We start from the raw sequence: 26,658 nt of genomic DNA, 5'->3' as shown, positions 1-26,658 counted from the left end.
GTCTCGACGGCTCGAAGGCTCGGTTTACTTGTTTCGCCGCCACCGATTTGATCTTCACTCGAGAACGCGTTGCCGCTGGGGCAACATCGAGGCAACGGGGGCCAGGTTGACTTGGGCTTGAAAGCACATCGCTGTCCGGCTATACGTATAGGATAAATTTTTCACAAACGTGGATAAGAGTGAACGAACCGCGTGGATAAATGCAATCATCGGGCTGCTCACGGGAAGATTTTTTTTTTCGAATTTTCGAGAAACTTAAACCTTCGTATAAAATTATATTGCGGGAAACTTTTGTTCGTTGATTCGAATTAACGATATTACCCTAAATCGGTGACAATTATCGAAAGTCTAACTCGATTAACAAAATAAATAATACTCCGAGCTGTATTATTCGTGTGGTATAAACATTGAAAATTAATTAAATTAACCGCAAGTGAAGGCGTAACAATAAAAAAACGATAAAAGAAGAAGAAAAAAATAAATAAAAATGACGCGTGATACGCGATAGTGTCGAAAATTAATAACAACCATCTGAAATTTCTATATTATCATAGTTTACCGATAAAGTGAATACCTGTAAGAAAATTGTATTATTTTTAAAGTGATCTCTCGCAGACTATAATTTATCATGACCACCGCAACCCTTCCGCGGGAGCTGGACGCCCATATAGTAACGTTATTCGAAAGAATATCGGCGCTACGAGATAATGCGAGCGAAAATTCTGTCGAAAGGAGGCCACCGATGTCGGTGGAGGCGAGGAGTCTTGAGCTTTGGCGAGCCGTGGCCATCGAATGCTTCGCAACTTCCATCCTTGCTTTGGTCGTACCTGGCGCCGTTGCACCTTCCCTGATAGAACCCAGTACCCGTTTGTCCGCATTGGCAGTCTCTATTGCTACTGGGCTTGCGATGGCCTCGATTTGTTTGATCTTCGGACACATAAGTGGTAAGACAAGAATACATGTGCCGACAATTTATTATCTGAAATCAAATTTAACCATCTTCTTTTTGCCTCTCTAACTTCCTGAAAAGAGATAGATGGATAGATAGACGAATGGACGGATAGATAGATATATAGATAGACGGACGGATAGACGGATGGATAGAGAGATAGATGCAGGCTTTGTATTAGCCAAGGAGATAATTCCGTAAAAAGTAGAAAGGTAAACGTTAAGCGTAAAGTAACTTGTGAATAACTAGCAGCTACTGCATACACAGGTATAAATTATTATGGGAGAGGTCAGATGAAGCAGCTCAGGTAAAATAATATTGTGCAAATTGTGAATTAATTAAAACGAAACTAGCGTGAGGTGATATTGATTCAAACTGAACGTAAAGCAAGGGATACGACTCACTTTGAGATCATTTTCCCGCTCAACCCGTACAGCCTAAATATCTATTGATCGAAGAGTTCCCAGTTAGATTAACATTACAATAACTTCAGAGGTATCCGACTATACTTATAAATAATTTTCCAACACACCGCCGTGTTGAATATTTTTGGTTCGTATTAAATATCGAGCTTAGTGAACAACGATCCTCAGTGTACTAAAATTGATTGATCGATGTATGCGTTTCTTGTACTGGGTACGGTGGAACAGTAACCGCTGTATGATCGATGCATGGACAAATAATTCTCATGGCCCATATTTAAATTTATCACCGATCCATCTGTAATCCGTATAATCTTTAAACGATCTACGTGCGAATCGAAATCGCGAATACGTTAAACGGAGCGTCCAGCCAGTAAAACAATGCCGTGACGTTAAATGCGGCTTCATGCTGAACACTGTAGATTATTTGATACCCTCTCTAACAATGCCACTTGTGGTCGCCCCTATGCCGGCGCTCAATTGGCTTGTTAACTAGATAAAGCAGACAGTATACGTGGTATACTTATGTATACGCTCACCTACTGAACTCGCCACACTATCCGACATTCATTTAGGTATATAATACATGTATACATCAGAAATCACATGTATAGAAGTATGCAACAAGCTTGGGTTGGGTAAATGCCTGAGCGTCGATTTTTATGATTCAACTTATGGGTTATTAGTAATATTTTCTGATTGTTAATCACTACATTAAATAGTTGTTCTTACCGTATTTTATTGTTATTCTATAGATATTTAAACCGTTGTTACAATGGTACCCATTGGACCAAAATTTTGCAGTGACTAGAAAAACTGATATTTTTCTCAGTGTACCATAAACACCGGTAATTGTTAATGTTTTGCAGGAGGTCACGTCAATCCAGCAGTATCGATATCTTTCGCGTTGTCCAGACGGATCTCACCGCTACGTGCCGCACTGTATTTGGCAGCACAGTGTGGGGGTGGAATAGCAGGTGCTGCGATACTTCAAAGGTAAGCTTTATATTATACGTACCTGCACGAAGCTTTTTTTCCACTCCACTCCTTCGTTCGTCTCGCATTGTTTTCGCTTGATCGGAGGAGAAAACCTTTACACAACTACCAGGATGTTGAACGCCCGGAAATGTCGCTCCAGGTTCTCAGGGATATCCTTCGGGACGAATAGTTCCTATGTAAGGACCTTTTTGGATTGCTCAGTAATCGTGCACACACACAAATTCGTTTTCTCATTTTTCTCATCTTCATCTGGGAATATCACTGCGCGGTTATGCAATTCACAATCCAGCGCGAAAATGCGAATATGTATACATAATAAATGGTAGTCGGTTTGGTGTGAAACAAATTTAGCGCCAGGTGGTCGCCGATCAATTTTGAGCACCCGTAAAGGATGAGAACTGTATCGACGAAGTCAAGGTATTCGGCATATGCGTATCGGCGTATTACATCTTGTTCGAAAGGCAGAGAGTTTGAACGACAGCTGCGCGAGACATGAAACTTGAGAACTTCGCAGCAAGTAGCTGCACCGTACTTCGCTTTACAAGTCTGCTCTGCCTTTTATTGAAGCGTGCACCATTCTTGAATGGCCTCAAGTTTTTCAGACAATTTGTTGGTTTCATGCCTTGCTTTTTCTAAAGAACATCGCGTCACTTACCACGTACTAAAATTATACTCGATTCGTACCTTACAACTGTAAAGTTACTTTATGGCAGTTTTGAGACGTGTGATTTATAAAAATCTTTAAACTATTCAAATCACGGAAGTATGCTGAAGACTAAGTGGTAAATAGATTTTGCAAGGAGTTTCGTTATTCAGTTGCCAATAATTATTTGCCACAACATAATAAACCCAAACTCGAATCCGATCCAAAATGAGAAGATCCCGTCTTGGATGGTAAGCGAGTAGAGGTTCCCTGAAAATCTCAAATCTCTATCTGTAGCCGTTTCGGAATTAATCGAATCCGTCTGACGAACGGTAGGAGAAACCAACTGATCGAAAATGTGATTTCATATTTTACCTCACACGTACGTGAATGTGCTATTATTTAAAATCACGAAAAATAGTGTTTAATTTTGTTTGGAAGTCTAGGAGTTGTTCATAACACAAAAGCCGATCAGGACCGATACAAAGAGCCCGGGGATGAAAACGAATAAACACTTCCAATTACCTTGCATTGTTGCAAGCATATAAATGTAACGAATTTTTTTGTTTTGAACAACGTATGCCGTGTTACGGTCATTCTACAAATGTCAAGTGAAACAAGACCGTTCAACAAACACCGTCAGTAGCTGAATCCGTTATTGTCACATCCAAGTCGAAGCCCTTGCCACGTAGAACGGTTTTACGAAAGGCACGAGCCAATCTTTGCCACAAAGCGCCTCAGACACCGGGCAACAATTTGTTTCGACCACGGTCGAGCGTCTTTACCGGTTTCCTGAACTGAAAAAGGACCGACTGTGGCCTGAAACAAAAAGGCCCACCTCTGTGTGACCGCGTCGTCGAAAAGAGCAGAACAAAATTGAGGGCCGTGCGCAGAGGAATGAAAGAGCGTAAAGAAAAAAATGAAGAAAGAAGGAGATAAGCGCCTTCGTAAGCAAGGGTTGAGGGTGACGAGAATAGAGAGGATCGAGAAAACGGTGCCCAGGCAGGTAATTGGAAGGCCGAGCACCGAGGATCTGGTTGAGGAACACCTGCCTCTTGGCTCTTGGGTCGTCAACGTGGCCACCGCCTCGCTTTGCAGCTGCCGCAGATGTTTCGTATGGACCAAAAAGGAAGACGTGCGAGATTGTGGGACGGAGATAGCGAGCGCGGCGATGCGAGAGAGGAGAGAAGAGCACAGCGTTCGGAAGGAGGCTTTATTAAGAGAGGATAGATACCTACTTCGGGGAGCAGATGTTCCGAAGTTTCGTTTGCGGAGGAGTTCAGCTTGAGGCGGCCCCGTTGACATATGTGTACACCGCGGGCCTTACGGCCCCTGCTGTATCCATGCCCGCAGACAAACAAACACTTCTTGGATATATACAGATAAGAATGCTCTTCGGGACTCTTGAACAAATCAGTGAGATCATGTCCGATGCTCGCAGACGGACTTGTGAAAGTTTTTGAAGGTGACTGAAGTACAAATCCATCAAGTTTTATCGAAAGCCTAACTCGCTGCTGACGCTGACTGAATGAGATTCGATGGGTAGCTCTTTTTGTGCAGTAATTTGGTAGTTTCAATGGAAACTACAAGTCCGTGAGATATTTTAATCTTCGTATAAGCTACCGCGTTGTTCTAGAATTTTTCGAAAATTGGCTTATTGCAATTGTGAAATCTTCATAACGTGGCGATCGAGAACCACTGGACGGCAAAGCCAGGTGGAACAGGTAGCCAAAATTTGTGAAGCGCATCTTGAAATGGAGTGAATCGAAGAACGGGAAAACGGTCGGGCAAATCACAAAGAACTTTGGAATTCGGTAAATCTTTTCTACAGCGACGCAATTCGTTACGGTCCCGTTTCTAGTTTCTTAAAATTTTTCACCTTTCACGTTTCTTTGTACACGAATCTCTAACACAATTGTACCGTTATCGGATTTTTTTTTCTCTTCATCTGCTTCACTCTGTGATTATTATTACAGTTTTTAAAACCGCGATGAAAGTTCAGGTTTTCACACATTCTTATAAAGATGACTATAATTTTTTTTCTCCCTCCGCTTGTTCTCTGAATATAACATTAATCTTAAATACACGACGAGTTTTCCTGTAAAGTTGAAAAATTCCTGTGAAATTATTCATTCTTAATGGCTTTACCTACCAAGAAACTCGGGTACGGTATTTTACACCCCTCGCCTGACGCATACCTTCCATGAAAGAAAACACGTCCCCAGATTCTACAAAACCTAAACGAAAGGAAGGCTCCCGGATCTCATATCGTGGGCTTTGCCCGTACGGCAAGCTATTTTCATATTGAACGACGAATCCTCAGGATGCATACACCAGATTCGAATGAACGGTTCGGTACCATTTCAATATGAGGACATTTTAAGCCCCCTAATGTTGGGACTGCGCCGCAGGCGGCTGAAGATTACGCTTTTCCATTACGGACGAGCGTCTTTCACCCAGCCAGCCATAAAGTTTGTTGCTTCTTATGAAGATCCCCACGGAAGCTCGGCACCGTAAATATTTAGAAAAATGTGACACATCTGCAGGGTCTCTTAACGAATTATAACAACCGACCCCGTGTAACGTCTTGTGTGAAACGTGGGAACAAGTTGGATATTCGGTTTAATTAAATTAATTAAACACATTAAATTTCCTGTTCGAGCTGACTTCCTGTCACAAACCACCGAGGAATGCTACCGAAAACCTAATCCCAGATCAACAGTGACGTCCCGTTTAGTACATGGTAAGAGGGATGTTGAACAAAATTATTGCCCACTTGGTGGCTCTGCGGTCAGTGGCTCTTTTTTATATGCGAACTTGGAAATGTTTGCTTAAACTGATGTTAACCAACGTCCCAAAATAAAATGGAACGAAAGAAATATGACACAACCAAAAGATTACAGTTTATTCAATCACTTTTCACTGTTTCATATCAACAAACAAAAATGCGACGTTGTGAACAGTAAACGTATTTGTTGATGAATTGGACACGTAGCAACAAAAATTTACAATTTTAATATTGCGCTATTCAATTTGCAGATTTGTATTTCTGTTAAAGATCCAGCACTTGCGTTTCCTGGCACTTCTGTTGCCAAAACATTCAGTATTTCATTTTCTCAAATTTCCTACAGCTTAGAAATAACATCAACGCCGTTCAACTTTCCCATTTTAACAAAACACAAAATCCCTGGTATATAATACGCGTCCTTTGGAATGCGTGCGGCGAACCGATAGACACAGGAATAGCTCCACAGGTAGCCCTTCGTACCTACGGTACTTTAATCGTAAGGCAGTATGACGAACTTTATCTTCCGAAGAATCGCGAAACTTAATGCAGCCGATGGTAATCACTGCACGACCGCAGGATACGCTTTGTTTAAATAGTCATTCCACACTGGGTGTTCGGAAAAGTGATCTGCACACTTGGCTAAAGAAAGTTAAACGCGGACATTATTCGGAACTTTTCCCACTCGTCACACACTGAGAGAAATTTTTATTTCCGGTTACCGCTCCGTCCTTAACTGTTCTCGTTTTTTACAACAATCAGAAAATATTGCTCTAGGTAGAAAATGAAAATTAGTTTTGTAGCTGTTACCGAAAAGACTAGTATATTTGTTACTATTTTTTCACACTACGATCACTGCTACTATATTTTTGTGGTAACTGTTGCAAAAATTTAATGCTCGTGCAACAATAAATTGACGCTAAAGCCTTATTCAACTAAAAAAGTAGAGTAAACCTCGTAAACTGATTTGGCGTTGCAATTACCAAAAAAGGATCGATAATAGCGCAAAATAGTTTCGTGTATCTTTCGTGTATTTTTTTAAAAATAACAACCATCGAGTTTTTGTATACGAAGCAGGCAAAGATTGATGCTGAGGTTGAGTTAGTTCTATTATATATCCCAAAAAAATTAAGCTCCAACATCTATATCGCCGTTTCCCCTTGAAAATTGAGAGAAATATTATACATCGCATGCTTACTTGCGCCACGGTATTTTTACCAGGCTTTTGGGGGTCTCTACGAGGGAATGCGATCTCACGTCAATGTAGCACGTATACAAACGCGTATGATCCATACCTATACGTTGAAAGATCCGTGGGTACGAAGGTGGGCACAAAAGCATGATACCGGAAGTGACCCAAGGGGTGGTTTTGCGTTCACTTCCGGTTCGCCACGCGCACCGCGTGTGTCTTGTCTACGTCAGACCACCTGCTTCCTCACAGCTGTTTCCTGAGGGCATCGGAACCACATGAGCATACGAAAACACATTGCTGATTCCTCAATTATCCGAGAGCTCCTTTCGCGACTTTTTCCTGGTTTCTCAAGCCGAAGATCTGTGCGAAATTTTTTTAAGAATCTCATTAACGTGAACATCAGACTGTTTCAAATTATAGTAGCGTTGAATTTTTTTTTTTTTTTTTGCTTTTTTTCTCATATCACTTGAACCAGATTTGAACTTTTGTTGTTATTTCTGTAAAAATAGACCCGAGATGTTAAAAATTATTTTACCCCCAGAACAAAACGAATTGTCATTGTTTCATTTTTTGAAGATCGTGTTTTCGTTAGGGTTTCATTTCGCCCGGTCCTCCCCTATATTCATTCCAGTTTTTCGCGGAATTTAAAAAAATAATCGTGTAGTACTTGAACTGATTTCATTTTAATATGAATAATAACATATTAGTTTTCGTAAATCTTGATGGGTGAGTTTCAGTCAGGAAGAAAACACACGCTGCAAGAGATACCTTTTAAACTTGAGCTAAAAAGAATATACTGTGTGATGATTTTTTGTGCGACAAGAATCAATGTACATACGTTGTTCCAGCAGGAAGAAAAATATTGTTCTACTTTTGATGAAGGTGGTATCGAACGTAAATCACCATTACAATCTTCTAACGTATCCACAGATTCGGACCTTTTTTGCCTGGCTCGGTAATCCCGGAATGGCACTGACAATCGCCGCATATAAAGACATCACTGTAAATTTTGCACGGGCTGTTAGCCTCGGGCCTTTATTCATTTATTTTGCGATTTATGTGTTTACCCTTATGGTTATTCGCGGCACGTAGAAATCCCGAATCAACCCTTGGAGCAGCCGGAGAACAATACCAGATCACACCCCCCTGAAATACAAGTGTACAGTGTAGCTTTTCCACACTCAAACTTAACAACCGACCGCTAAAATCGCCGCAACAGATGCAGCTTTTTTAGGGTGTCATCCCCGGGGAACGAGGGCGATGCTTTGCGGTCGTCCGGTTAACTAGAGTATTGTTCGATTATTATTTCGGTACATATCGCGCACTTGTTACCTTTTTGTCTGCTCATATGGCGCGCGCGTGTGCCGCTGTCGATCCTGTGTGTATGGCACCTCTTCTCTTCTCTTCTCCTTCGAGAAGCGTTATCGGGACTTTCAGGCTTGACAAAGTGTTCCAACCATTCGAAAGAGAAGGTGCCCTCATTTTCTCACATGCTGAATTTTTTGCATCCTGAACGCGGTTTCCCATAAAATGTTCCGTCGAGGATTCGTTTCGAATCGTTTTTCGTATTCCGATAAAAATTGACTAGTTCGCATTGATCACATTCGAACTTAAGAATTCAATAACATCAAGTCTGGTTTCATTTGGTTTCGAAAGAACGAAACGCATCCGGAGATATTGCTGCAGGCAATGATTCCGAAGGGTAATTTTTTTCAATCTTTCTAAAGCCCTGCTTTATCCATATTATTTTTAGCTTGCTGACAACGGCGATGAATTTTTCCTCCTCTTGATATTCGTGGAATTTTTTAATTTGACTGGAAAAATGTATCCTCTTGAGAACCTTTTTTGTGACACCGATTACATGCTCCGGAACCCATCGATAAATATCGCATAATGCAGGTTCATAAGGATCTAAGAGCTATAAATTTGACCAAATTGTACAGTCTTTCAATCCAGCGATTGTAGACAGGTTCGCTGGAGATAATTTAAATAATTGTAGCCCGGATTCTCTCAGGTCTGTATCCGACGTACAATTAGGGTGCAATTATCGGTCACGGTATTAACCCCTGAAAGATGGTTGTACCTTGTGACGCTATTCTTCTGGACCCGCAGTCAAAACTATGGCTCGGTTTTTTTGCCTTTTTTTTTTTTTTTTACCACCGCTGCCGAGGTACAGTCGAAGATTAGCCGTGATCCTGCGTCTAGTAAGTCGGAACATGTGGCGTTCTGGCGTCGTTAAGTCGGCACGAAAAACTAACCCCCCCTTAAAACGAAAAAGGAATAAGAAAAAAAAGGAAAAGCGTAGAGATATCTTCGTACACGAAAGGTCTAAAATTACAGTTTGACGTCGAGAGCTAGCAGGATGCCAACAGATGGTTGCGACCACGTGTTGTAGCTTGGTTCTTAAGAATCTTCCCTCGAACGTACGAAGGTGCCGGTTTTTTTTTTCTCTCCTCTTCCCTCGCCTTTCTTGTGCCTTTTTCACCCTGCTTTGATTGGACGCACACGACCAAAGCGTGGCTCCTATTGGCCCGGTCTTCACGACCCAGCATCGAAAACATCTGCTGACCTGCACCGATTCCCCTGCAGACTAACAGGGAGACCCTTCTTTGGTCTCGGTGTTGCGGTACTACGGCTAAGAATATTATTTATGGGACCCGAAAAGACCCTTTGTAATAATCGCTCCGTGCTCGCGTGTTTCCAAAGGAACATAGGCTTCTATATTCCATTTTCACCGTACCTCGAAGATTTCTTTTGTGCAACATGTGGCCGGCACGTGTTTTCTACGGCTATGGACAATCGCATAACGCGGCATGGAACGTATCTTCGGAACCCGAGGGAGTGCTGAACGATGGGTGAGGACCTCCTGCAGCTGCGAGGGTCATCCTTGGGTTGCTACCGAGGGTCGGTGTAACATTTCTTTATTGTCAATCCTCTCAATCGCCAAAGTTTCATCATTTCGAAAGTCCTGCTTGTAAAATCTTTTCCCAAATTGTTCACGTCTTAGATTGTGCTATCCAAAGTTGCTTGGATTCATTTCTACGTCAAAATAGGGAAGCTGTTTCGTTTGTCTTCACCGTTATCAGGTCAGGCCGAATCATCCTTAAGATGCATCAGGTACCATGCAGCATAGACAATGAAAAACATTTCTCACTTTTTCTCACATCCCTTGTCATCTTCATTTGCATTGCAATAATATACCATTGGAGCTTGCCAAATCTAGAATAACTCAAAGTGATAAATAACCATTGTTGATTTGGTAATATAACAGACATTATTTTTCTAACAATCATTTTGACAGTATCGATTTCTACCAAAAATCATGTTTACCATGTCAATGTGTCCGAGTTCCCATTGTGGAGTAAAATTTTATACAGAAGACTAATAGTAACTACCGTAGAAATTGACCATCCCTAAAATTCCCTGCAGAGTGTAATACTGGATCCTGTGGGAAACTCGGTGTTCTCCCACGGTTTACAGAACGCAGTCAAGTTCTGGGGGATTCAATTTTTCTTGAATCGAGCTGCAGTGATGACAGAGATGCAAGACGCGTCGTGATTCAATGAATCTTGAAGCAATCTTAGAAATCTACCAGACTTTTAACAATTTTAAAGCAAGTTCAAATGAGACATCAACATCTGGTACTACACTTTTTTCTATTCACAAAGATATTTTTGAAGCTTACGAAGACAAAAATTTGAGGACTACTAAATGCACGACAAACTTGCGATAGAATTGACAAAAAGTATCTATTTTCGGCCAATTAATTACCTTCTTGAAACATACTTCCTGTTCTCTTCGTTTGCTCTACCGCGTTACTCGTAGGTCACAAGACGCAGGTCGTATTATAGCCGGCCAAGACGTGCGTGAAAACGGAATACAATTCACCGTGCAAACTGGTTTCACAGTGGGTAAACATGTGCGGCGCAACGTGTATTTTACATCATATTAAAACACCGTGGCACGGATCGAAACGTGCCGGTAAAAAGAAAGCACGCAGCCCTTTAACAATAAGAGGTCCAGCAGGAAGCGGGGGCGGGGAATTCGAGGCGGCGAAGAAAAGGGACTGCAGAACCGATTGCGAGCTGGACAGAGAGGAAACGAGAAGAGAAATGACCCCGTTTCATCGCGCCGCATCTGAAAGTTCCCATATCAAGTCTCTCGGGGTGGTTGGGGGGCGCGGCTTACCCTTCATTTACCCCATATTATCCCACCCTTAAATTTACAATGGAATCAGGTTGATTCCATATCATCCAGTTCAACATGTGCGCCCCGTGTTTTTCGCCCTCGAGAGCAGCCAGGCTATGTGATCGTGGTCTATCATCGCCGAGTCCCGGCGGGGCTGCGAACGGCACAGTATCAATAGCTCGTTAAACGTTGCCGCGACGGGGAGAAAATAAGGGAGACTCGCCACTCGGTCCTTCAATTGAAATTTATTTAAAACTTATCGCTCGAACGGTGCGCCGATTCCGTCGCTAGCCTGGGGAGAATAGAAATCGTTACACTGCGGCACAGGTTGCGTGAGCTCTCACGTCAAGTGTTTCCCATTGTATCTCGTTCAATTTTTCAGAGAATTTTTTTTTTTTTCTCCTTTCTCCATTGATACAGATTTCAACGACCCTGCAGCCAAGTTCTGTCCGGTTCTCGAACTCGTCGTGCGATTATGTTTTCAATTATTATTATTGATTTTAGACGGTTTTTTCTTTGGGTACGATGTAGCCATAACGTACCGCGTGTTTCGGCGGTTCGACCGCCGTAATTTTTCATGCAAAGTATAATACGTGAGAAGAAAAGACGCGATTTCTTTCATTCGTCAGAAACGTACATTTTTTTTTAAACAAGTTATAAGATATTCCTTCGAATATTCGGTCGTGTTCAAAAGTGAGGGCGTCTTTTAGTCTGACCATAATTGATATTTCCGGTTTCATCCGACATTGAGCGATGAACGAAACCCACATTCGAGCGAAGGAAAACTGAATTGTTGAAAACAATTAGAAGACGTTTGAATATTTTTTTATATACTTCAGCATTCCGGAAAATTTATAGAGATTCTATGCAGAAAAAAAATGTGTATCTTACAAACTCGAGTATAAAAAATTTTGCCCATATATTAAAATTTCCCGAAAGTACACGAAGTAGTTGTAGCGGGGTACGCGATGTATTATTTGAAGGGCACAAAAAGGTTTTCTCTCCTGTATTGTTAAATTTCTCTATCGTGGTTTTTTTTTGTTTTTTTTTTATGGTGTATTATACGGTTTTTACAGCAGCATTCACGCAAGAGGATTATTTAGGGTACCTAAGAATATCCCGGGGGTAATCAAGTTCTCGCAAATCGGGAAAAATCCGCTTATCATCGGCTGACTGTGCCCAAATCCTATGTACCACGCTAGCATCGGATGTAGGGAAAAAAGTAAACCACAGAGAAATAAATCGTAGAAATAGTGAGCGCAAAAAATGCTCGCATAGGGTTCGTCTCCCTATTTCTCACTTTTCCAACGATTACGATCGGGATACTTCCTACCGTTTAAACACTTGATCTCAATTGTTCAGGCATGATCTGCATTTCTGATTTCATCAATTTGGTGCGTCACGTTAGAGCAGACTAAAGTGCGAGAGAGAAACGGAGACTCTCACATTTGCATAATACGTGAGAACGATAGGGGCTTTTAACTCGGACAAAGCTCTAAAGGCCTAATACGAGCTGTGAGCACTTGTCGACGTTCCACGCAGATTTTGTCATACTTCGATGGGAATTAGGGATGGATTAAATTCCGATTACTTACGTTCCGCTGCCAATTTACGATCAATTGATCGATCCAAGCCGTTTATGAAATCATTGGACACCCCTTGTGAAAAATTCATTTCTCCCCGATGGGAAAAAGTCATTACAATTGTAGGTGGTTAGTGAATTATACAATCTTTTATGATCGCGGTCGAGAACAGTTTTTAAATAGGAATTTTAAATACTGAGGTACGTTTCATTTAACTTCAATCTTTTTCAAAAAGATATTTCAAGAATTAGAAATTTTTCGGATGCTGCTTAACATATCTATTCGGGTTAATCAATTGAAACTTGTTATAACTTTTCCTGCTTAGACAAAAAGCAATCGATTTCCGTAGCATCAACACCGAGAACGTAACGAATCATTGTGAACAAAGATGCACAAAATTTATACTCTTGTGTGATTAAAAATTTTTGTGATGTTATTCAGCACAAGATTCTAACGAACAAGAGAAAATAAAATAACTTCGGTTTAATCGTCAATTCAAGCAAAAACAATAACAGCGGAGCGGTGTAGACAATGTCAACATCAATACTGGCGATGAACTTATCGTTTCGAAGGAAACTAATCACCATAGAAATTCAACAGCGATATTGTAACATGACTGTAGATCATTGAAAAAAATATAAAATCAGTCACAGCTTCTATAGCTACGTAATTGAATTGCAGCCAATTTGGTCTTGGGCTGCTGACAAAATGTTTATTACGTGACTTCAAATCCTTAGTCTAATTGCGATCCAGGAGAGCCCTAATTATAGTCGCAGAGTACAACAGTGGCGAACAGGTTGTACGACCCGTTAGAATTCAGGCAATCCCTTTGGCGCTTTGAGAAGCGTTCGACAAACAGCCGGAGGTCTCGAATCCTTAATTAATATGCGCATCCAATTTCCTTCTTATTGGCCTGTTCCTTCGGAGATTAATTTTATGCAAGGGCTACTATCAAAGGTTCAAAAGTACCGTCTCAGTTATTTATTACCTTTCGATACACGGAACGGGCATGCGCACTTCCAATTTTAAAACCGAAACTCATTTCCGCTTTCGGCCAACGTAGCATAGAATGTATTATAATATCAGTATTTTAGTAATGTTGTGTCTGAGAATTTGGAATTAAGGAGAAACATTACAAACAACGATTAATTCCATGTTGTAAGAATGTCGAGCGATTGTTATTAATTTAACTACTTTGACAATTAAGAACGAGCATTCTGGCATAAAAACAGTTTTTTGGCTTTGTAGAATAGGTGAAATTGTTTAAACATTTTCAAAGAATCGAGCTTTGTTACGTGCGACGAATAGATTAATACTCTATTCTTCAAAGTTTCGATTATCACGAAATGGATTGTTTTTTCTTCACATAAATCGATTTAACATGAGTTTGCCAGAATCGCAGTAAAAATGAAATAAGCCGTGAATTCAGTTAGTACCAAAGGGAAAAAAATGTAAATTCCTCGATCCGCTGCTTCATGGTCTTTGTTTCCGTAACTCCGTACAAAATATGTACACGTTGTATTTCTACAGTAGAAATAAAGTAACCGATGTTCTTATCATTTGTACACTTAATTGCTTCAAAGAACTTCCGATGAATTCTCACACCAATGTAGAGACATTTTTTTATAAATCACGTTTACGATAATGAAAATTTCCATATTCATACTCATACCTAGAGCTGAATTAATTTTCATATTGTACGGGTCAGACGGCGCTTGTGACCCTGTATTATGTTCAAACAATCTCCGGTTGCACTCACCCATGCGCATGCCCATTTATTCCTATAAACTACATGCGAACCGACGTCTGTCAAGAGAGGCTGGCCAATGCACCGGCTAATATAAATATTACACCACAGGGACCTCCACCCCTGCATCGGGGCTGATATCTGTCACGTGAAAGACGGCAGGGGGTGAAAAATTTCAATGGGGTACGGGAATACCCTTTTACTTTGCCATTGCTACACCTATTATTGCGGTTTTGTAACCGTCGTAGGATGAATCGGACGCAACGTACAACATAGTGAAAAGTAAACCATCACAAGGGACGAGTGTTCGACTTAAACCACATTCGGTGTAAAACAAGACCTTCAATTTGTATTACAGCGAAATCAATTCACCCAAAATCAACGATTCTTATTAATTTTATTACGTGACCGTCGTACATTGACTAAAGATCTCTCTCAAAGTACAAGAGTAATAAAATAATGATCGTTGTATCGAATGGCTCACATCCAACTATATTGTGAAGTTGCAAAGAAATCGGCCGTCAAACGTGAGCCCACCAGGCATCTCGGGTTTCGGAAGAACTATCCGTACATAATTATGCAAAGAACCCGCATCTCAAGATCGTGTTCAATTTATACAACACGTATATACATCCGTATAAGACGCTACGCAAAGCTTGGAGGATTCATTCTCTCGGCCCAGACACGGCTTCTCAACTTTGCGTTATCACGAGAGAGAAATAAGTCAAACTACGATACGGAGTTTTTAAGTTTACAAGAATTTAAACTTCTATTTTCCGTAAAGTTTTTTCGGCAAATTCGAAATGTCGCAATTTCTTCTTTTTTTTGTCTTTTGCGATCTTCGTTTAAAATATTAAGTTACACCTGTACGGTGTTTCAACGTCAACGGATAAATATGAGTTCTCAAAATGTAAACCATGACGTTCAATAGTACAAAAAAACTTATTCGAGTGTTTGGAGATCAGCATATTCTTCTATTTACAATTAGCTAGATCAACTTAACGACATTCAGATTTGTACCTGCCACCGAATCCTTCAGGCCTCAATTTTACCTACCGCCTCTTGTGTAAGGCTTCGTTATGGTTTGTTTAGTACAAAACTATGGAATTTTTTTTCTACTAATCGTTGATTTCTGACGCTCCACAATTACCCAATTTCAGTTTTCAAACGGAACCACGTGACTATAGTGTAATGATGATTTTAAATGGCATAAAAATTTGTATTTCTAACGTGAAAAATTGCTCTCCTTGTCACACAAAAATATATCAAATTACGTGAAAATGATGATGTGAATAAGTTTTAAAACAATTGACGGAGTTGGCGAGCGATTATTAAATAGAATGGTTTCTATGGAATTCTCAACTTCATTACGGATTCTGGTTTTAATTGAATGACCTATCATAACCGTTCCAATAACTCGAAGATTTCCTCAACATGTTTATACAAATCATTTTCTTAATTCTATCATGATCTTTATTATTTTCGTCGTTTTCTCAAACCTTACGATCCCAAGGCGCAAAAGGTTGAGGAACACTGACTCGGAGTGCAGAGTCTGTCGAGAAAAACACTTACTTTGATTGTTCCACTTTCATTTGCTGCAGATGTAACATCCATAGCTCTTACCGAAGTTGAAGTTACGTACCGTTAATGTAACGATACATATTTCGGAAAAATCCTTATTTCGCAATTTCAGGATTGTCTCGAATTTAGTGAACCGTAATAAATCATTAGACATACATGCTTTTCCAACTCGACTCGTTCAAAACCATCGAGTAGTTGGAAAATTGTGATTTATTCTTGAATTTTAGGGCTGAAGTGCAAATAATCGATTGATCGTAGACATCAATTGATTGTTTTTACAGAACAATTAATCGAAATGTGATATTGTGATATATTTTTGATATTTTTGATACTCCGGAAGAATAAAATTTTCTTATACGAGATATCGTTAAATTGTTTCAGCGTGTCACCGGATAGTCTAAAGTCGCAAGGATGGATTACCGGCTCCATCCAAAAACTTCTGGTGGAATTGGCACTCTCTGCCTTGGTTGTTTTGGCCCATTTCGCTGCTGATACTCCTCGGGGACTTCCGGCATCTGTTTCCTCGAAACCTGCTATGGTTCTTGCCGCAACCTACACAACTGCTACATTGGTTTCGGTAATTGTATACATTTTTTCATTGCTTTGTCGCCTTCAATTTTCGGTTATTGCAACTTCCTCGTGCTCCTCTCGAACCCGTTAGTATTATAAGGTAAACTTCAATCGAAGTGCACGAAGATTTATTAAACTTGAATATGAATTTCAATTGATAAAAACAGTAATTAACATTTGCACAGGCATTGTACAACAATTAAACTTTCATGGGAAAAAAAATTAACAAAATCGTTAAAAAATCGATTGTTATAAAAAATACACTTACACTACTTTTCATTCGTCCTTTGTAAGTTCATTGTCAACTGTACTGAATTTTGTTGTAACTTTGTACATACGTTGCATTGGATGAAAGAATTTGTACTTAAATTTAGTTACGTGAGTTACGTCCATAATAACTACATATAGGTATGTCCCCCCTTCGTAACGTGGAATATTTTTGGTACCACCTGTCGAGAGGGATGGAAGGTCAGCATTCTTACCTGTTCTCACCTGTGGCGCGGTGATAAAACAAAATATAAAAACAAAACCAAGAAGAACAGGACGGTACAACTGAACAGTTTCTGATTTCCTAGAAGGTGGATAAGTTTTTTTTTAATAAGATTGTTCTATCAGAGAACAGTAAATTTATCTTCTTAATTAAATACTTCTGCATTTATATACGTATATCATACATTCGAAGTGATAAAAATTTCGCATCGTATGCATAGGTATCTGGTATCAGGGTCTAACGGTTGGCTAAAAATCGCCTAAAGAGTTTGTATTCACGGGTTACGCACTGATGTTGTAACAAAGCATGCAGCTGATGCTACAAATTGGCTTCAACTGTGCGAGCAGAGCGCTTCGTTCCAACAAAAAAAATCAGCATTCCAGAGCCAATTAATTTGTTGCTCACTTTAGCTTATTCAGCATTCGTGCAATAGTTTCACTGTGGATTATATGCTGGAATTGTATTATTATCATATTATACGACGAAATTTCAGGGTAGTCCGAAATTTTTGCGTACCTGACCCGAAAGTGATCCATTTTACACGACCCGACACAGAGAATTTCAATACCCGCACACCCCTACTGGTCCATAATAAAATTACTTGTTATATGAAAGAATTCGAGAGTATATTTTTAGATGAGCCTCTAGTCTGATTTTTTGAGATTAGAACCTCCGGAATTCATAATTCCAGACGGCTATGAAATTGTTCTTCAAGTCCGAAATTTTCAAAGATCTCTGGTCAATTTAGAAATCCCGGTATTTTTGGCGAAGTGGAAACAGCTGTGATTAAAACTTTCAAAAATTCGGCAAATTTGACAAACCCAAGATTTTCGAGGAACTCGGGATTTTCAGGCAACTCGAGATATTTGAGTACACGCAGTTTTCGGGTAATCCTTAATTTTCGAGTACCCGAAATTTTCAGGTACCCGACCCGAAAGTAAACCATTTTACCCAAGTCGACCCATCCCGAAGAATTTCAGTACCCGTACACACCTAAATTTTCTTACTACTGCCTCAACGACGATGAAATTTCGATATGTGATTTTTGAAATTCCCGAAAATAGCCTTTTTCCAAATTTCAACGTAGTCGAAACAGTATTAAACAATTTTCTTCTTCCCAGCCCTTTCGCGTGAGCTATTTTTTTCGTGAAAAAGTACAAGAATCTCGGAGAAGAGCGAAATCTAAACAAGAGACCCCTTTCTGAACCACCCTAATGTACGTCTACCTAACTAATTTACTAGCTTAAAACCGAGTCTCACGCTTCATCTTATAACTACTTGTTTTTTGTCCTTCATTCGCATCAAAATTTTATTCCGCTCTAATCTTTGTGTCATTCCTTTTCGTTTCAGAGACCCTACCTAAACCCAGCTCGTGCCTTGGGGGTAGCCTTCTTGAGGAACGTCTGGAGTGATCATTACGTATACTGGGTGGGACCGATTTCCGGCGGTGCTGTAGCAGCCTTACTGCACGAATACGTGCTGAGTCCGAAACGGTCAAAAAGTTCCCAGGAAAGCGACGACGGTGACGATTCCTCCGTGCGATCGGACGAGGACCCGTACGATGAATTGGACAAGGCAACGGGTCCAAAGTTTCCCAGCGTCTACGCAACCTACAGGCCCATCGCCGGGGCCCCATCCTCGATTTACAGCGCTCCACCGACGGCCATTGATCGCGTCGAATCAATTTACGGCGGGACGAAATCGCTGTACTGTAAGTCCCCGCCATTGACCCGGGCTAATTTGAACAGATCTCAGAGCGTGTACGCAAAATCTACCTCGGGACCCAGAGATGGTCTGGTCATTCCGAAACCTGGGCCCTTGATGCCTGCCCAGAGTCTCTACCCCATGAGAATCGGACAGAGTTCGCAAGGGCCAAGGGAGACTGTGCAAACACAGAGTCAGAATCACAACAGCACTAATCAGAACATGCAGAATCAACTGCAGCAATGCACTCAGAGCATTTATGGTATAAGGGGAATTTCAACCAGCATTAGCGCCCGAGAGAATGGAATCTACGGCGTCTCGACCACGTCTAGTGTTTACGGAAGGGCCCCTGCACCCCCTCCGGGAACGCAGAATATCCAACAAACTGGTAATGCCCAAAATTCTACCCCAAATCATGGCGCTACCGGCTTGGGAGTGCCGGGAAATCCCGGTAACGGTCAAAATTCTGGGCAGACCGTACAAAATCGGGGGCAACATGGGCACCAAAACTCTCCGCCCAGCGTAATTTCTTCGGTCCAAAATCACCCCGCAGGGCACGCAAACAGCCCGTTGGCGACCAGCTCGGAGAACGGAGGAAATCCGAGGAGACCGGAAAGCATGTACGGGCATGTTTCTAGGCGCAGCGAAGACTCGGCTTACGGAAGCTATCAGGGCTCAGCGAGAGGGAATTATGGGAAGGCTCCCGGTCCTCCTGGACCATCGCAGTACAGGGGCGAAAGGCCCAGTCCGGGACCACTGCAACAGAATCAAAGTCAACAGAGCAATTTTCAAAGGAATTCACCGAATCCATCGTACTGATCGACCTTAAATTTGAGCAGACGATAAATGACATTGATTCTGAGACGGCTAGTTTTTCGGCCAAGTTGATTATGTTGGTAAGGCAGATTCGGCCCCTGCGGCCGGCTGACGGTGGCACTGCAGGCCCAATCTGCAATACCAACGTAATCGAACCGGGCGAAAAACTAGCCGTCTCAGAATTAATGTCCATACGTGTACATGCATACGTCATGACTATGCGTGTACAAATAGTTCGAAATCATGAATAATTCGACACAAACCGAATAATGACATGAAACGGATAATTCAAATCTTCAAGTAATTGACTTTTTTTTAAATTACAACTGTCTGGTCCCCTTAAGACGATGCTGTGCTCGGTTTTTACCGGCCAGCAAAAATCTGTTACTTGTTGTGAATATCATCAACGATTACGTATCACTGACGGGAAAATCCCGCAGATATCGCAATTGTACTTCCAATGCCGAACAAAAATATCGGACAATTTCTTTCTTCCATGCGAGGATAACGCCAGAAAACGCATTCCTATACTTAATGATAATTCGATTACGGGAATACATTTTCTAGCATTATTGTTATCTAAAACCGCAACATCTTTTTAAGAGTCAACCATCCCCGTGATTTTTGCGGACTGAATACTTGGTTATTACGAGTAGAATTTATTCGAAGGGGAAATTATACCTTTCTCTATGCTCGTGGTATTGTTATTTTTAGGTCTGGAATAGCGTTCAATGATTTAAGGGCTGTTAATCGCCGAACAACCGGAATGCTATCGCTCTCGTATCAGCGGTAATATTAGCTTATAATATTATCAGTGAATAAATATGTAACTCAGATGTTAACGGAATATCAGTATTAGATAATTTGTGTATATTTTTATGCAACTTACATTGAATTTCCTGTCGAAAAGAAATTCGACAGACAGCACCTTTTATTCGACTAAGTATTTTCTAAACGAGGAAAAAATATATAGACTCTAGGATTTGAACCGGGTAATTCGAACTGTTCGAATAATTAGAATCACTGAAATAATTCGAACTATTCTAATTATTCAATTGCTGGAATATTTTATTCCATTCGACCGCTATTCGCATAGCCATAATAATGACTCTGAACGCACTGCCGTTGAACTGAACCTCATTATGTGTAGTTATGTATATTGGATATTCCATTATGAATATTCTAAAGTATCTGTCGGATATTTCAGAAATGTGTGTACGGTCACCGACTCTTACTTTCATCAATCATCGGATAAATTTGTTTTGCAGACCTAAACCCAGGTTAGTGCAGATTTTTATTTGGATTATTTTTTTTTTTAATTTCTAGCTTGAGAGTACTCAAATTAAATGTAATCTTCGTTTTTAGTTATATACAGTATAAATACATAGTATAATTCGCGGTAGCGACGTCGTTTAGGAATGTAAGTAAAACACGAAACGTCAGATTTAGAACATAATTTTTAAATAATAATATTCCACATATGTACATATGAAGACCAGATGTTCGATTATAACGATGAAGAACAAGAATTTCATTAGTATATAATCGTATGGGAAATTTGAAGAATACACTGTATGCATACATTTTCAAAAGAAGCGTCATATTTGCTATATTACCATTGGAGATTAATTTTAGTCAATGAATATGGTTGGCAAAATAGAATTAATTTGCAACGATGTATTATACTTTGTGAGTTTTATGTAGGACTTGGCAAAGCGTTTTATTTCGTGCTCATTGATGAGTCCGTCTTGTTATCCTCTAATAGTGGGAAACATGACAAGAAATTCTGGAATTATCTGTCATTGGTATTTTAACAATTTTTTTGTTTAGTACTCTTAATTGGTACACGGGAATTCAGTACCTCCTACGTTAGCGGCCGTCAGCAGGAGAGATTTTCATAATTAAATGATTCATTGAATCTGCTGAAAATCGAGTGAGGCTAATTATAGAAAACAATAAATATAAAATTGTGTAAGTATTCTATGCTAATGCCACGCGAACAGTAATGATATGCTGATCCATCATAGACAGTAAGAAAAAATATTCCTGAATGCCATCCTTGGTACATACTTCACTGTAAGAATTAATGGACGGAATATCGTTAAAAGTGTAAAACTCAGAAGATGGGACTGACAGGGCTCAGTATTTAACAATAATATATTGAGTATTTTTTGTAGAAAAATTGTCTTACCATTACATATTATTATAATAACTGTCTATTTGTACGTAAGGAAAATTGGCGTCTAGTTTAAAAATATCTGTGCAAAATACGTGATTTTCATTTATATTAACTTATAAGTTGCAAACTCGATCAGACGTACATAGATATTATTGTAGGGATTAGGCTTTGTATATATCTTTTGTATTTATTATTTTTTATGTTATTATAGTATGTGTCGTAGTTGACAGGTGTTTTAAAATAAATTAATAATAACATTAATAATCATGGATCACCATTGCGTTTATTGCACAGGATGATTATTCTTATTCTTTGACACCTTTTCCATTTCCATGGGTACACAACGATATATGTTTATTAAGCATCGGGGTGTTTAATTACTTACTATCCAGTTTTTAAAAAAAGGTGTTAAGGTGAACATAACAGCAAATTTAATTTTTTTCAAGTATACTGATAACGTTACATACACCAGAGGCACTGAAAATGGTGCCTCAGAAAAACGAAAGTGAAACAAATACGAAAATCATCTGAACAAGTAAAGAGAAATAACAGTCTTCACTCAATTAATTATTCCCAACCGTCATTGTCTTATAAATTAAAGAAGAAAAAAATATTTTTCAAACATCTGCTTGGAAGTGAGGAAAAACAACGTTGATGCATGCAAATGTGCACAATTGAAATGCTGTATTTTACACACTCCGGCATTCTCTGGCGCATGCGGACTAGAATTATTCAATTTAACGTACTGCGTCATTGAACGTAAGTTACTGGTTTTATATTGCTCCATGTTACTAGGTATGTACAATATTTCCCAATTAGCCAGTGCTTAACCACGGTCTAACCCTGGCTTACGCTCGAAATATTCCGAAGTTGTACCAAGTTCCAACACGTGCCGATTCGTAACAAGTCTGATCATCAATTCGTTTTCCGAATTCGCACATGCGTGGCAGTAAATTCTATTCTAAACACAAGAGTTTGTTGGGACATGACAACCCAGCGGTGACAATAGTCATCAGGAACAGAATAAGAAGGCTGGCAAGTCTTTATATAGTATTCCCCCCAAGATTCTTCCCTGATGATCCTACTTTAAGCTCCGTCTGTAACTCTGTAATTGTACCTTCAATCTGGTATTCATCCTCCTGGAGCTACAATCGCATTGCTGCATTTTCGCAAAAAACTGTTGTGATTGGTTAAAACTTTCTGTACATAGAGATTCAACCGTGCGATGGAGACTTGATAGTCAATGCCATTTACGTCAATGCGATGTGATTCTCAATTAGCCGTTTCGTATCTCATCGTCATTTCGTTTTTACTCCAGTGCGAGTTACTTTTCACGCGAACCAATAAAAGAACAACGATGCTGGAAGACGAGAATAAATCGTCCGAGGATAGAAATCCAAATGAAAGTGCAACCCAACCTCAAAATACAGAGACGTCAGCTGTCAAAGAGAGATCCGAATATTTTGAGAAATTGGAAAAATGGCTGCAGGAGGCGTACGTCTGTCAGAGTGTAGCGGCAATGTTTCCCTACTACGTAATGTCAACGCAAATGTTGAACCCTACCACTGGTATGAATTAGAAATAAAATATCGGTTTCAACTTTTCGTCCGCTTGCTAGTTTTAAATTGCATATAATGATTGTTGCTAGCTAGTCTCAACTGTTCAATTTCAGTTTGTTGAATTTAAGTTCAGATACTTGAAAACATTCGTGGATCTATGTTTATTTGCATCAGGTGTCAATCCATTCCAGCAAGTACCAAGCAACGCTGGTTTTGCAACAGCGTCAAATGTACAGGCCAATGCTGACGTAAACAGTCCTGAAACTAACGAAGGTCTCAGACTAAGGAGACCTCAAGATACTGCCGGAATACCACGACCGCCTGGAGCCGAAGGTAGAAGGTCATAAAAATAACTCCTGTGTTCTTCAATTATTAACACAGGTTCAGCCTGCATTTGATTTCATTACAGAACAAAACTCCTGCATCAGGTCAGACTAAGTCATCCGCTGGGAGGAAGGAGGTGTTGTTTCGGTAACTAGAAATTGGTTTTACAAAAATTGATCTTGAAACATCACCTTTTTCAAATTGAAGCCGAAACAACATGTTTTTCACGGCAAAGCTGAAACAACATCTTTTTCACAGCAAAGCCTAAACAACACCTTTCTTATGATAAAGCCAAAACAACACCTTCTTCCTCCCAGCCGATGAAATGTGGTACAAATGTTTGGCAACGAATTTTATTGATCATGCTGGTCTACCGAGATGAATTTTTCTCACATATTCTGCCTGTATACAATATTTGTAGAAATAGTCTGCAGACATTTATAAATTCATTCCTCTCCGCTTAGTAACAAAGATGTTCAGCCAAATTTCCTGTGAATTTACAATTTTCTTCCATAAAATCTGTTTTTTTTAACTACCATTTCTCCATCTGGTTCATCCAAATCATCTTTGTTTTCTATTCAAATATTGCTGCAAAAAACTAATTTCTATATTTCACCGTTCTTCAAATAGGTCCAATATCGATTATGATAAACTAGTTATCGGTGGAAAAGGATATCTAATACATTTTATTAAAAATTCATTGCTTCAATTACCAACATATTTAATTTCTTTGAAATTTTAATAAAAAATGATACATCAATTTCATAAGATTTAAAGAGAAGAAAATGAGAAATGTTCATGAAAATGTAATCTATAAGTCTGTTTACGATTCTGATACATTGTAAAAAGTGATTAAGATGCAGTAATTTTGAGACATCTATCATGCATGTCATACTCATTCCGTTGGGTTGACGGTATTTGTTAAAAGGAACAATAAATCTTCACTTGCAGGTTTTGAATATCGTATACCGCCACTTTGGAAACGATTTTTTGCAGAGTTCATTGACTTCATGGTACTATTCTTTCTTAAACTTTCCATTACATTTATTGCCGTCGACTTTTTCGATTTTATGTAAGTCACAACTATAAACACTAGGGCTTCGGAGTAGTTATGCTTCTCAGGAGCCCTCAGAATACTCAGAATCTCAAATTTCAATCAGCACCAATTGTTCCTTGATTTTTTCAGAGACATAGAACGATACGATTTAGACATGATACAGAAAAATCTTCGTATTGATTACGAAATGGCTCTAGAAATGACATCTGGAATACTGATCTTGGAGTTAATTCATCGTATCATTGTGTGCATTTTCGAGGTAACTATCTCTTCGTACTTTTCATTTCTCTGTCAGCAAATTAAATATTACAACTGTACAGTCGGCCCTTCTTATGTTATAACTAAAATAGTTTGAGATGATCTCAGCGATCAGACAATTTGAAATGAAACATGCTTCCTTTTTAAAGGTCCATTATTTATAGACGTATCTAAAAGAATCAGTAGCATCTGCAAAATAGGGTATCAGCTTCTCAGAAACTGGGGGGTTAGTAATAACGAAAGAAGAAAAATACCAGCGCAATTTTTAATGTTGATAACCTTGTAGGCACTCTGGCTTCAGCATGGTATAAATGGCTGCATAGGTGGAGCTACACCAGGTAAAATTGTAATGGGATTGCGTGTGGTACAGTGTCGAAATGTAACGCCCATAGAAAGACCTGATGGTTCTGATTTAGTATTCATCACCCCTGGTACAGATCTAGGATTTCCATTATCTCTTGGTCGATCGATAGTGAAGAATTTGATCTTAGCATTTCTGTTTCCTATTTCCTTTGCCCTGTTTTTCTTCAGGTTCAACAGAACTGGTTACGATCTTGTTTGTAACTCAATTGTGATCGAATGTCCTTATAGAGATAGAGCAAATAACAGAGCTCGGCAACAGCAACAGTAATCGATCGTGACTACTCAAAGTTTGATTAATTCTATGGCAGGATATAAATAATGGAAGCTGAAATATTCTGCTGTAGAAAACTGTTTATAATACTTAAATGCTTTGTTTAATTATTTTTTTCTCTAGTACCTTGTCAATGCGTACTATCTAGCCAAGGTTCACACCTGCATATTGCATATATGTAAATATGTAATAAAATTTATAATTAAGCTATTATATAAATTACCATACACCATGTTGTGCATAAACCTACAAAATGAATGTATTCATTTCATTGTGACCAAATGAACCATCGTTACTGATTGAGTAAAAAGTGTAATAAAAGGAATTTATTTTGCTATACTACTTTAACTCATTGCGAATATCTGTATTTTGTACTATTGACATTGAATTTTAAACTACCACATAATGTAAACATCTTACTTTTATGTATGTGATAAAATTATAAAGCGGGAAATTATATTTCTATGTACATACATATATTCGTTAGTACATATATACATTCAGTCAACTTTTTTCATTCAAATTTGTGAATTAAAATTCATGATTTTCTCAAAGTTTCAGGTTTTTCTTTCTGTTTTGAATATTGGGAATCCCGCATAGAATAAGAAAGTGTATAGGCTAAGACTGAAGCTGTAATATATTATGTTGTAAAAATGAATAAGAATTCCTGTATAATGCATTTACAGAATTGTAATTTGAACCGCTGGATCAGATAAAAACACCCTGGATGCGGCAATAATGACAGTGTTCTACATTTACCAATTTGCTTATGGGGGGGCTTACAATATTAATTGATTATGATTCGGTAACAAACAAAAATTTCTGTATCAAAACCCGCCTCATCGTTAGCGTCCTCCATCAGACGTAAGTTCACCGGACTTGAAAATGACCAATCATTTAGAAATCTTTGGTCCCACCCGCGGTTGTATGCATGTATGTACATATTCTCCTTTCACATTTTGACACATGGGATGTTTA

At 39.4% G+C, this 26,658-nt stretch overlaps 2 protein-coding genes across 6 annotated transcripts; both read left to right on the top strand.

The window, feature by feature from the left end:
• Positions 1–52: 52 nt before the first annotated feature.
• Positions 53–22,470, top strand: LOC124181026 (neurogenic protein big brain). The gene is made up of 4 exons (XM_046567131.1): positions 53–944; positions 2,241–2,367; positions 16,471–16,666; positions 18,500–22,470. The coding sequence occupies exons 1-4, from the start codon at positions 629–631 to the stop codon at positions 19,670–19,672; spliced, it is 1,812 nt and encodes a 603-aa protein (XP_046423087.1). The 5' UTR covers positions 53–628; the 3' UTR covers positions 19,673–22,470.
• Positions 22,471–22,503: 33 nt separating this feature from the next.
• Positions 22,504–26,359, top strand: LOC124181028 (protein FAM8A1). 5 transcript variants are annotated; one of them, XM_046567138.1, is made up of 6 exons: positions 22,504–22,607; positions 23,167–23,416; positions 23,582–23,740; positions 24,683–24,803; positions 24,918–25,047; positions 25,333–26,359. In XM_046567138.1, the coding sequence occupies exons 2-6, from the start codon at positions 23,206–23,208 to the stop codon at positions 25,675–25,677; spliced, it is 966 nt and encodes a 321-aa protein (XP_046423094.1). In that variant the 5' UTR covers positions 22,504–22,607; positions 23,167–23,205; the 3' UTR covers positions 25,678–26,359. The 5 variants fall into 5 exon arrangements, with proteins under 5 accessions (XP_046423094.1, XP_046423093.1, XP_046423091.1 ...); XM_046567137.1 differs by having other exon boundaries at positions 22,590–22,643; XM_046567135.1 differs by lacking the exon at positions 22,504–22,607 and adding an exon at positions 22,661–22,883.
• Positions 26,360–26,658: the final 299 nt, after the last annotated feature.

Source organism: Neodiprion fabricii, chromosome 4, assembly GCF_021155785.1.
Source record: "Neodiprion fabricii isolate iyNeoFabr1 chromosome 4, iyNeoFabr1.1, whole genome shotgun sequence".
Classification (NCBI taxonomy): domain Eukaryota; kingdom Metazoa; phylum Arthropoda; class Insecta; order Hymenoptera; family Diprionidae; genus Neodiprion; species Neodiprion fabricii.
The sequence above is the reverse complement of the archived record's forward strand: the minus strand, read 5'-3'. Positions and strand labels throughout refer to the sequence as shown.